Source organism: Mus caroli, chromosome 10 (genome assembly GCF_900094665.2).
Source record: "Mus caroli chromosome 10, CAROLI_EIJ_v1.1, whole genome shotgun sequence".
NCBI lineage: Eukaryota > Metazoa > Chordata > Mammalia > Rodentia > Muridae > Mus > Mus caroli.
The window spans coordinates 13,772,525-13,785,399 of record NC_034579.1 but is presented as its reverse complement, the minus strand read 5'-3'; the positions used below and the strand labels follow the sequence as shown (position 1 = coordinate 13,785,399).

At 41.3% G+C, this 12,875-nt stretch overlaps 1 protein-coding gene across 1 annotated transcript in view; it reads right to left on the bottom strand.

Annotated features, from left to right (window-relative positions):
• Txlnb (taxilin beta) overlaps positions 1-12,199 on the bottom strand; it is a 42,490-nt gene extending 30,291 nt beyond the window's left edge. Inside the window, exons 1-3 of the mRNA XM_021174748.2 lie at positions 12,008-12,199; positions 8,907-9,352; positions 1,788-1,879 (exon numbers count right to left, since the gene is read on the bottom strand). Coding sequence (XP_021030407.1) covers positions 1,788-1,879; positions 8,907-9,339 — 525 coding nt within the window. The 5' untranslated portion in view covers positions 9,340-9,352; positions 12,008-12,199. The remainder of the gene's footprint in view (positions 1-1,787; positions 1,880-8,906; positions 9,353-12,007) is intronic.
• Between the last annotated feature and the right edge of the window lie 676 nt (positions 12,200-12,875).

Genomic DNA, 12,875 nt, shown 5'->3' with positions numbered 1-12,875 from the left:
TGGGAGGGGAAAGGGGAATCTGGAAAGAAGAAAGGGGAAGGCCCTTTCTCCAGGTGGGATAAGAGGAGATGGAAATAATTATGGGCCTTGAAGATCTAGCTAGCCATGTGGCTGGATGAGGCTAGATGGCCAGGTTAACTTAGAGGAGCTAGTTGAGAGTCGTCTGCCCAGCTAAGGCCTAGGCTTTGAAATAGTTAAAGGTCTCTGAAAGGTCTCTGGGTGGTTATTTTGGGAAAGGCTAGTTAAGGAATAACCACAGCCATATCAATTTCCAGTGTCAATTAATATATACAGAATATTATCAATTTTATAGCACATAGGGCCACTGAATGGAATATGACACAACTCTAGCAATATATGCTTATCCAGACAGAATTACATGAGAAAATGCCACATGAACCAAAAAAACAAAACAGCAACTCATGCATATGGTAGAAGCTCCTCCATTTCTGGCTGCACGGAGCTGGGAAGGAGCACGTATCAAACAGAGTGTTTCAGATGACGGATTAGAGATATTGCTTTGTGTATTCGGAGCTCTTGTGTCATTGTGATGCGGTTTGTGTGATTAAAAATAACTGAAAGCTAAGTCGTTGGCCAGACACTCAGGATTCCAGAATTGCATTGTGTACATGACACCATGACTGCACATAACAGGAATGTGTCAAGGCAGATGGAAGGAAAGGACACGGGGATTACAGGACGGCAGTCAGTGAAAAACAAACCACTAACAGGCATGGAGTTTGTGGGCCTGATGCTTTCTTTACTCAGTAAGGGATACTCTCCCAAGGAAAGGCCACTTGTGGGCCAGATCCAAGATGGGGGATGTTGCCACCTGGAGCATCCCGGGCGCATCCTTAGCTGTAAAATGCATCTACCAATTGGAGGGGAGGTGGTTCAACTCCTGCCCAGAGGAAGTTCTGTGCTTCTCACACTTCATTTGCCTGTTGCTGCTTCTTCAGAAGAAACAAGTCAGTGGCTTTCTTAAAGAGCATACACAGAAAAAATAAGTAAAACGAAGCTCGAGATGTCTCATTTGTTCGGGTAAAGGGGGAGTGGTCCATAGACCTCAGATGTTTCGGCTGCCTTTTTCTACCCATGTATCCCAGCAGGTTTTCATGAGGCTTCCTTGATACCAGAGTACTGTGTTCACAAAGCCCTTGCCTTTTCTGGCCAAGTTGACAACACAGAAGACAGTGACTTTCTGGAATTCTTGGATGGTTTGAAGTGGCTTCCCTTGCCCCCAGAAGCCTAAGTAAGGAGAGCAAGGCTGTGTGTGGAGGACATGGAGCCGGGGACTAAGCAACTCACATGGACAACTTCATCATTGTAGGGAAGGGAAAGAATAGGGCCCCAAAAAGAGACCTGAAGAAACGGGTCAGGCCAGACGGAAGTGCACTGCAAACTGTGGGGTGGCAGAAACTCCACTTTGAATTTCCCTGTGTAGCCCTCGAGAAGCACAGATGTAGAAGCTGAATGAAAGTTTGATATTCATTCATCTTTAGAGAGAAGATAATTTTGTTTTTAAAGCTAACAGGAACTTTATGAAATGTCCACTCATTTCTGTTATCTGTACTCCTTCTTGCCCTCTCCCCCAAATTATACACACAGTTGAACAGGGAGAGCATTGCCTTCTTTGTCCTTTACTTTCCTCCTAGCATTCTGTGAATCTGGTGATGGCTTGCTTGTTCGTGATAAGTAGCTGTGCTCTATAATGATGTTCATGAAAAGCCATGTTTTCTTCTCAGCACTGACTAGAGCTGGGGGCTTTCTGACAGAAAAACACTTACCAATTCAGTATACTTCTTGAATAAAAAATCAAGCTTTTCTTCAGGTGCTTGCAGCTTGTTCAGGTTTTGCATGAGCAAGTTAGCTTCTTTACCTAAAATAAATAAATAAATAAATAAAATTAAAAATGAGGGTTGAGCATATATGATCAGGTGATAGGGACTGTTATATTGGATCAATTCCTCGAAAATTAGGATCAAACCTCAGAACCTTCCCGAGCCTCAGCAAGTTCTCTCTTCGTTTAAGAATCCTTACTCTGGCTTTCAGAGTAAGGATTAGCTCACGTGGTGCAGAGTCAAATCCATGGTAGAGTTTCAATAAAAGCTTGCTAAAGCAGTAGTCCCCAAATTGTCTTCATCATTCTCATTACTTCCCCTTGTGTACTCTTAATATTCTAAAGGTAAGCGTGTCACAGCACCGACTTTATGAAATGATAGATTATCCACATCCTATATTAAATAATAGTAATAGAGAGAGAACAGCTAATCAAAGTTTCTGAGAAGCAGGAGACAACAGTGTTGGTAGATGACATTGATGGTACTTTCGCCCAAGTCAGAGCCTTGACAATCCAGTGGGCTTGGTTTTTCCCCTTTGAGCCAATTCCCTCCTCTCTGTTTGGGTGGGAGTAACTCTAATCATATTGAGTACCAGAGAATAAAAGTTAATATATAAGGGGAAAAGATCTAAGCCTGGGAGATATTTCCTATGTGTCTGTGTCTATGTGTTCTCTGAATTTGAGCTCAGCCTTTTCAGGTAGTCATTTCTTCTACCCAGGTCTTAATCTCTGCTGACAGCAGACTTTTTTTTTCCCTCTCCAGTTGGACATCAAGCTATATTTTAAAACTCATATGTTCCTGATAGTTTACCAGAGAGATTTAGGATCTTGCTGACTTCTTCCTTTTGTCTCCTTTAGCTTTGCTTTCTCTGCACTGCTTGTTAACCATCTGGCCAGTGTCAGGAGGAATGTCTGGGATGCTTAGACCCACATTGACCATTGATTACATCTGTAAGCCATGCTGCCACAGTGGAGAAGTCTTCCCATTCTCACCTATCCGTGAAAACTGTTCTATTTACTCACAGTAAGGAGGCCAGGCCACTGAGGAGAGCCTGAGTTTCCTGATATAAACTTGCCAAAGAATGTGAGCAAATTTGCAACCTTTCCCTAAGAACCAACATATCCCCTGGGCTAGAATACTTGCTTTTATCCTGGAGAGGCATATGTGTCAGAAATTAGGGTTGCCTTTAAAGACAGGGCATGAGACATACTTGTATACTCTTATATTCATTTTTTACTTGACACTCAGTTCTAGAGGACATTTTTATTCTTCTATTAAATATGGCAAGCCTACATAGGATTGTGAAATTCTGGGTCTAACAGGATCTTTAAAGACATTCAGGCTAGCCAGTTTAAATTTTCTAGATGAAATATCAAAGGCCCAGAAAACACCAACATTACATAATTACCACTGAAGTTGTAAAGACTTTAATCCAAGGTGACTTCCTCTAAGCTTAACTGAGAAAAATTTTAGTAGCAGAAAAAGATAGGGAATCAAAGGTGGAATGTCTTTAGAAGAAAATGATGTCATCCCTAATGTTTGGTCTATGTTGGCTCAGTGAGTCAGCTCAGACCTGAGACTGGCCTAAGACTGGCTGTGAGTGAGGCTCCACCAGCTCCTAGCTCCGCCAAAGCCCTAGATGATTGGTTGCCCTCTGGGGCTGACCATGATCTGCTCCTGCTGGGTATGTACTTCCAGCTGAGCACTTCTGGAAGCTTGGGTGATCTGCATGGGCCAGACCATTCTTTCACCCTTGACTTCAGAGGCAGGAATGTAGGCATGGGAAGACTGCTCTCCTAGGATATTTTCAGCTATTAGAAACAAAGAAATGCTCTTGTACATAGGTTAGGGCCAGGGTCTATGTAGCATTTGGTTCATGTTAAATGTTCAGTACCTCTAATAATATAGTGAAACGAAGCCAGCCATATCAGGCAAATCAAATGATACTGTTCTAATTAAGTAGAAGAAGGTGAGCATTTTTTCTCACCTGGTGCTTTAATGTCTTGGGACACCTCTCATGGTGGACACTAACATATGAAGTCATTGTATGTATTATTGGAAGGGCAAAGAAATGAGAGACTCTAGTGCTTTCTTCTTCTCAAATTAAGGGCTGGTCTCCTTAGGTTATACTTTCTGTAGCTGTACAGAGGGCATTTTGTTATTCTTATGGTATAATCTTAATGTTAATTGAAATCCCATATTGCTCTACTCTAGTAGTTTGCTATTTTGTACTGATGCTTATCTATGGTGAATTGTATCGATACACCTTCAAAACTCAGCCTCAACAGAAAATTCAAGAAGTTAGAGAGAGGCGTGTGCAGAACTCATTAGAGATGGTAGGTTTTAAACTTGTATAGGTTCTGTCGGGCTAGGGCACTACATTTGTGGAGGAGAAGAACAGAGACATGCTGAATTTCTAACAAAGCTGTTGCATTCCTATAGAACCAGGGCAGTGTGCTGATGAATCAGACACAACAGGAGAATCTGACTTTTCTCCATGGCATTTTATCAGGTGGGCATCATTTGCTCTGTCCTGAATGTACCATTTCCAAGTTAGCCTCATTTCTTCCTGCAAATGCTGATGAAGCTGATGCAGTGGGTATGTGACTGCCACAAAGCAAAGTGTTATGCATTGGAAACTATATCAAAGTTGAAACACCCGTGCAATGAGGACAATGCTGTGATATTTGACTGTGGCCATTGGCATAATTGGATTGGAATACAAAGGAGCCATTTTTATGTCAAAGACATTTTAAAAGTCCTTTTTTTTTCCTGGTCAATCATTCAGAGAAGAAATTGAAAACTTTAAATTTTAGATAATTAGTCATAGAAATGTGAAACAGGAATTTTCCCAAGCTATTAGCAAAGCGATGCTTGCTTCTGTTAAATGCCCTAATTACTTGTGTAGACTTAAAGTATCCCTAAACTTACACCTTTTCTCTTTCAAAGGGTTTCTTTTATTTTAATTTTGGTCAAGGGGACAACATTGGTTCTTGTACTCACTTGCACAATTCTGTGTTTCCTTCTTCTGGTCCACTTATGGTCAAAGAGTATTCGACAATACTTCAAATGTTACAACCAGATTCATATTTTAATGTTAATTTTTGTTCTCTTACTAATAAAATTGAACACCAGTAAGTGTTAAAAACAATTTTGAACATCATTAGGTGTTTTCAGGAAAGTTTTCAATAGCTAGGAGACCTAAGTTCTAGAACTCAATGGCTGTCAGTAAGGTGAGCCACTTTGCAGCTTCAGTTTCTTTGCATATTGAATTAAATTAGTGAGTTGACTAAATGGATTCTGAATTCAGTCTTTAAGGTTTAGTGACTCCACAAACAAAATCACTTTAACCATTTATAGCCTGCAATTAATAGTACTAAAAGGAAAATAACCATATTGTTTGGATGAGATATTTGTCATCCTAGGATTTTAAATGCTGATCTACCTTTTAAATTCGTATTCTCTTACCTCTCATGGTCACAGTGTCTGATCACTTCTCTTGGTTTTAATACTACCATTAATGTTTAAAGTTCTACCCTCCCGTGCTTTCCTGTCATGGCATCCTCCATTAAGTTGACATTTTGTGCGTCTGGAATTTCAGTGGCTTTATTACAGTTGCACTTGGAACTTCAGTCTCTCACTCAGAGAAGAGACCTGGGCTTCTCATGATGTGTTTATACTACTAGTAATCATGAAAAAAGGAAATCAGAGAGCGTAGTAAGGTGTTGACGTGTTCACTGCCTCTTGTGCTCAGAGGAGAGGATGGGGTACTTCACTCAAAACTTGCTTGACTGTTTCTTTCACATGTCTCTATTCTGCCCTAATTGATTCAAATTCTCTGTGAACCAATTCGTTTATCCTTGAGTCCCACCAAGGAACTCTTTTCCTTGAGGTCCTTTGGTCTCTTATCTTTTCCTCAAGAACACTTTGAATTTTTATCAGACCTGTGTGTGTGTTCTAAGGAAGATGAGAAGAGGTAAATGGGTATCTGAAGATATCATGGAGTCCAAAGTGTCCTGGTGTATAAATAGAAACTTACCTGTAGTCAGTGATGGTCAATAAATTATCCCACAACAAGTCTCCTTCTCTGGCATATTTAGTATTACTCTTTAGAGAAATGTCAGACCTCTGCAGTTGTAGGGCTGCCTATAACATGCTTTCTTTTATAATAAGAGAATTACAGGCATCTTCAGGCAGAGCCATATCTCATCTGGTAATCTCCATCTGCCCAGGGAAGCCCACAGCCAGAATGTTTTAACTCTAAGGTTGGAAGGAACAGTTTTCAAAGCCATTAGCAAGCTTTTTTTCCACAACTTGCTTTCTGCTAAACTGTCATAGTTCCTTGGCCTGATTTTTGTCGACCAGTTCTGAATCTCTGTGCATTTCATAGTTTTGACAAATTCTGAGTTGGATTTAAACACACAGTTAAGTTTGTAGACAATATTGCAGCACCATTTAATTTACAAGTAGCCAAGAAAGGCGAAAGCCACTTACAGGCATCTAAGTTGGAAGTGGTGGGTTTATGTGTAGGCTTGCCTGAAAATGTTGTTATAACTCTGAGTGTAGCTGAGACAGCACTGTGTGTGGAAGAACATGCTAATGATGTTGAGTGGGATGGCACAGAAAGGCCACTGGCCCACACATGCCTAAAGTGGGCCTCTGGTGCACAAACAGAAGTTCTAGACAAACACATTGGGCTGGAGCTGAGTAATTTGTAGAGAGTGGCAGGGGAAAAACATGTAATTACTTTCTCATCCTGAAAAACTGTCCTAAGGATTTGGTAATTGTAAGTATTATACAGATTTATAAAACAACTCATGGAAGAGAGTATGAAACCTCCAAATGGTTGTCTTTAATTTTCTCTTATTTTCTTCATATTTTGTCCCTCAGTACAGCAGATACACTAAGACTCCTGTAGATATTATATGTCCAGGTTTAAGATGATATACACAGTGGTTCAGAAATATTCTGGATCTTTAACATGACAGTGCTAAGGGGAACATCCAAGATGTGATTTGATTGGAGAAGAGAAAAAAAAATTGCTCTGTAACACAGAGGGACACTATTATGCCCCCCAGTGTTCTAGAGTGAGTCAACTTTGCGTTGTTGGAATACGAAAATATATTAAATGTCATTGTGATCTTTATGTTGCAGAGGCAGAGGGGTCAGGTGTATTACTAGAAGGTATCACTGAACCCTCCTTCCCAGAAGCCTTTGTAAGAGTTTTATGTACATAGCAGTACTCTACCCACGTGGAGGTTACTTGGGTTTACAGACAGAAATCTGTTACTCATGTCTGAGCACAGTTCTCACACAGTCTCCTTGGCATTTCATTCTATCAGGCCATACAAATGAACAAGAAGTGGTTACTACCCTTGAGAACTTACCCATCTATCACAGAAGCTGAAGAAAACGTAAGGGAGAAGTGAGAAAGGTGAAACTAACCAAGTCGTATGTGGGAAATTGTCTTTGAAGGGAGTGCTGTGCTGCAGTCATGAGTGGGGACAGACTGGGGGGCTGCACTAGGTGCAGTAGTGTGTTTCCAGTCATAGGATGCAGGGTATGCAAAATTAGCATTCTTTCCCGTCATCCACAGTTACTGTTGGTGCTACCGGTCCCCATGCTCTTCAAGAACATTTCCTCCTCTGCATATTTCTGCTGAGTAATAGTTCATGTGTTTGCTTTTCTCTCTGTACCAAGAGCTCCTTAACCAAAGGGTCATCTCTTCTTTTTGTTCTCCCAACATAGTACCTTATAACCAGGCATTAACAAATAGTCATGAAATTAATGAATGGAAGAACAGCTCAGGTATATGTCTTCTGCAGTTCTTGGCAGATATAACCACAGTTTTTTGTGATATATCCTTAATCAAAAATATTTTACAATAAGTCATCTAATTGACAATTATTTTATCAATAAACTTACCCCTATTTATCATATTTTGCTTATTTGTTAAGGCTGCTTTAAATGTTCCATTCCTTCATTTTTATAGCAAATTACTATTGAGTCTTTAATTTGTCATCTCTTATCTTATACCATAGACATCCAATGATATCCAACACACACACGCGCGCACACACACACACACACACACACACACACACACACACACTGTTCTTGAGATAGAAAAAAAATCCAATTGGGAATTAGTTACATTAACCAAATACTCTCCCCCAAAATGTATGATTCGAAATGCTTGTTAGTACTACTAAAGAATGACTCATGGCATAATGTAGACCCAAGGAGATTACAACGTTAGGATGTGGCTAAGAAAATACCTTTTGGTTATGAGCTAAATGGCAAGCAGAAGTTCTATGCTCAAAGGACTGGAAGGGTGCAGATGTTTTTAGGTAGAATGTGTGCAGGCCTTTGGAGAACAGAGCATGGAAGTTCAAAGAACTAAAAGAGAAGATGAGAATGGCTAGGGTAGTGCTGGGGTCAGGGATGGCATGGAAAAGAAAGAGATTCAGGGGAATACGGTAAAATGAGATCAAGCTTGAGCCTGTCAGGGTTAGACCACAGGACCAAAAAATATCTTAAGAATTTTGGTTTGGAATTCTAAGAGCCATGGGTAGGCATGTGAGCCAAATTGATTGGCATCATGTAAAAAAACCTTCACTTTAGTAATATGAAAAGGGATGGGCTAGAGAAAAATACAGAAATAGAAAATTTAGAAAATTACAAAAGGATGATATGAAATTAATCCAAATATATTTGTATGGCTGATAGGTTATTTCTCTGCCAGTGAAAGGAACCAATTCAAACCAGATTAGAATATATTAGAGGCAGGTTTATTGGGAGTCTGCTCTCAGGCGAGTTCACAGGCTCCAAGAATAGAGAAATGGCAGGCTGGGGGGCTAGTGGGGGGGGGGAGAGCGAGAGCGAGAGCGAGAGCCAGAGCCAGAGCCAGAGCCAGAGAGAGCGAAAGAGAGAGAGAGAGAGAATGTCTGCATTGTATAGGGAAAGGCCAGGGTGGGAGTGGCAGGGGCGGGGAGGGCGTCCCAGCCCTTGAGCAAGGTTGGGGACAGGGTATGTCAGATAGAGACATTAGAACATAATACTTGCCTAATCCTTTTAAGATTTTCTTTTCCAGCTTTTGCTCTTTATTGCTGACAGGCTCTTTGGCTGTGGCTGGCTCTTCAGGAGCAGTGGGTTCTCTGTCTATCTCTTCAGTGGTTTCTTCATAGTCAGCATCCTCATTGTTTGGTGCCTCTGTGTTTGGGGGCTGCTCCTTAGTTTCAGAGGTGCCCTCCTTCCCTCTGGGACTGGCGGCAGACCCATACGTGCTTATGATGTCTTCCAGTTGCCGGCTCAACTCTTCGGCGACATCATGGGCTCCCTTCTCGGGATGCAGGCTTCCCTCTTGCTCTGGCGCTTGGCCTGAGGTTGAGGACCGCTCGCCATCTTGCTTTCCCCTGCCGTTTTGATTGAGTGATGAGCTGTCCCCTGGAGGATTTGGGTGCTCCACTGAGACCTGATCAGGATGATTAATCTCCATATGGGAGTGGGATCTGGTGGGAAGCACAGTCATATTTCACCTAACAATTTCACTTACATACTAATGATAAGGATATCTCTCAGAGAGGCGCCACCTAATTTAGGGATCTGCCATAGAATAAATGAACTTTCACATACCATCGACACTAAAACTCAGGTCGTATTACTGTCCTATCTTGAGTGTAATCTTCACATTTTAGCACTATCCCTTTTTGTTGAAATTGTTTGAGTTAATTTATGGTATTGTTTTATGAATATATTTGTCAATTTGTGTTAGGATTTTCAGGTGTAGACCTCACAGACTTTAAAAGTGCTTGCACATAGACATTTTCATGCAAAGTTTAATTTTTATTTAATTTTTAATTTAATATTTAATACAGGAACCATTCTGATTACTAAAAATAATTCATAACAGTTACATCCATAAGCTATTTTTCAACCTTTAGGTAAAAAAGTTTAACTTGTGTATTTTACTACATTACTAGGTAAAATTGCTTTTCTAGTGTTTTCTCCCTGATAATATGCAACATGCAATTATCAATCAGAAAAAAGAGGGTTTTGAGCTTCAGACTAATGTTTTTTAATTAAAACAGGGAAAGAGAAATGTATAAATAAGCCAGTAATATGAATGAATGATGGTGATCCTTAGAAATGTATTTTCATGTGTATATATGTGTATGAGTGTTTTCACACACATGTGTGTGTGTGTGTGTGTGTGTGTGTGTGTGTGCATGCGGAGGCCAGTGAAGGATGTCTGGTGTCCCATCCATCTTCTACCTTTAAAACAAGAGCCTCTCACTGAACCTGGCACTAGGGTGGCAGTCAGCAAGCCCCAGTTATCCTCCTGCCTCTGTCCCTAATAGCACTGTAATTACAGGCTCATTTGACTGCATCCAAGTTTCCACATGGTTGTCAGGATCAGAACTCTAATCCTTACGCTTGTATAGCAAGCAATTTTACTCACTGAGCCATCTCTCCAGCCCACATATAATACTAACTCCTTAAATTTCTATAACAGTCTTTTACCCTAGAAACTGACTTTATCTTTGAAGTAAAAAGATGGTAATTTTCTAACTCAAAAAGTTCCAGGAAAGTATAAGAATTTTAAGACATAGCAATGTATATCTTAAGCTAGAAAAATAATTCAAATGCAATATGGACTCAAACCAGGCATGCTGGGGCATGTCTACTTCTTATTCTTTGTGAAAGGAAGGCAAGTCAGGCGTTCAAGGTCATCGTCAGCTACACAGAGTCCCTAGCCTGCCTCTGCTATATAATCCTGTCTCCCAGCAGCAACAACATCAACAACAACACCCACATAATATAGAGCCTCTGGGAAATATGGAACAACACAGCACATTGCATTAAAGACGACTCCAGGCTTTGCTCCTACCATGCTGAGGGGCGGAGAGATTTGGCTTAGGTTTTTAAGTTCTGGTGCCTTTTGTTTACAAATATAACTCAATAGTTATGCTGCTAATTAATAGCATAAAAATATGGCAGCATTCCCTAGCTTCACGGGTTTTGCGGTTGTGTTGGCATGTCAGTGGAAACAAAAACATGCTGTGTTATAAACTGCATAGCTTCCTTGGCTCATTTTTAGGGCAGGTGTCAAGCACTTGAATGTAGTAGGTGTTGAACACTTGACTACCAACCCGAGAGTGGAAGACACAGTGTGGAGACAGTCCCCACCCACCTGTGGCTCACCCAGGACTTAGAAGGAAGGTCACTCCTTTTAATCCAATCACTTGGTTATCACACAATGTGGCAGTGTCTCCACCACTGCAATCTAGAGCCTGACCTCTGCTCGCCATGCTCTCTGCTATATATAACTCCTGCCTCCCCCAAGCACACAGAGACACGTGTCACCTGCTGCCCTGCCAGAAGTTATTTTAAGTTCTTCTAAAATGAGTTCTGACATTTAGCCCTTCATCCCTGAAGTCAAGAGAATAGGCTCTCAGTCAGACTAAAAATTGTGACCATTTACTGGTTTGAATCCATATGTGAACTTTTAAGTGTAGGGGAGATTATCATTGGGTGAGATCTGAAGTCAATCAAAGTTCAAAGCAGCTATTCAAACAATCCATGGGCATTTTACTGTGGTTAGGCTACATGAAAACGTTCACGTGATCTATTCAAGCTTAGGTCTATGGATACTCTTTAAACTCCTGTTCCATATTAGTTGATGTGTGCATGCGTGTGCATGTATCAGTCTCAGCACCTCAAATGCTCCACTGATGTCCAGTATCTCCAAACTCCAACCTTCTTTTAAAACAGTAACCTATTTTATTTACAGGACAATTTACTTCTTTAAGACACCTCAGAACAAACAAACAAGAAGGAAAGCCAAATATAAACAAAGCCAAAGAACCTTAAAATAGTCCCTTTTGTAGTAAAGTTTCTTCTTACAAAGAAACTCTAAAATCTGTCTTTTACAAACTTTATTGGCTCTGTGCCCCTCGGGGAAGGAGGAGTGTTTCTTTCCCTTGTGCTAGCAGTTCCTGTGGCTGCTCATACACGCACACACCATCCCTTCCTGAGCCACCCGTTGTCTTGTGAAGTTGAACAATGGAAAGCCCTTCTACCATTTGCTGGCGTCTGTAACTTTTGAACACTACAGACTACAGGCTGCCCCTCGCAGGGCTTTGGGAAGTGTTTGTCATACTTACCAGAAGGAAGGGAGCTAAGCAGGAAGAGAAAAGAGAGGAAAGAGGTGGTAGAGTCAGAGCAGCAGCAGCAGCAGCAGCAGCAGCAGCAGGAACAGGCAGCAGGGCTGAGTTCTTACAAGGAGGGAGAAACTGCACACACACACACACACACACACACACACACACACATACACGCCCACAAAGGGAGGGGGCGGGGAAGGAAACACCCCGTGACGCAGCAAGAAAGAAGTCTGCCTGTGCTTCAGTAGGTGCCAGGGGAGTATCCTTTGAAAGAAAAGCAGCTGGTGAATTGTAAGACTCTCCATGTTTAGCCCTCTTTAAAATTCAAACCCAGATGAATGGCCTCCTGGTGCGGTTTTCTGACATTGTTGTTACTTTCGAATACATCAGGAGTGTTTTTATTTCTTGGTTTATCTCCCTGGGGTTTATGATTCAGCCCTGGATTAGTTAGTATCAGGTTTCTTTTAGGAACCACCAAAGATGCGGTGTGGCACAGCACAGGAGAGGTGGCAGAGACACTAATTCTGAGGACACTGCTTTCTTGTGGTTGTTACTATTGTTTTTGCAAAGTTTGAAATGCACATTTAGGTGGCTTTTGGAACTGTGGTTTAGGTAGTCTTTGCATGTGTGGTGTGTCCAGAGCTGACATCTCATCAGCTCGCTCATCCTAAAAATGCCTTCCTAGGGCCTAGAGGCAGAGGTAGGTGGCTCTCTGTGACTTCAAGGCCAGCCTGGTCAATATGGTGAGTTCCAGGACAGTCAGAGAAACGGCTTAATATCCTGTGCAAAAGAAACAAGCCTTCCTCCTAACTCATAGCCACTCACGGTGTCTTAAGCTTTCTGGGGAATGTATTTCCATGTCTTACCA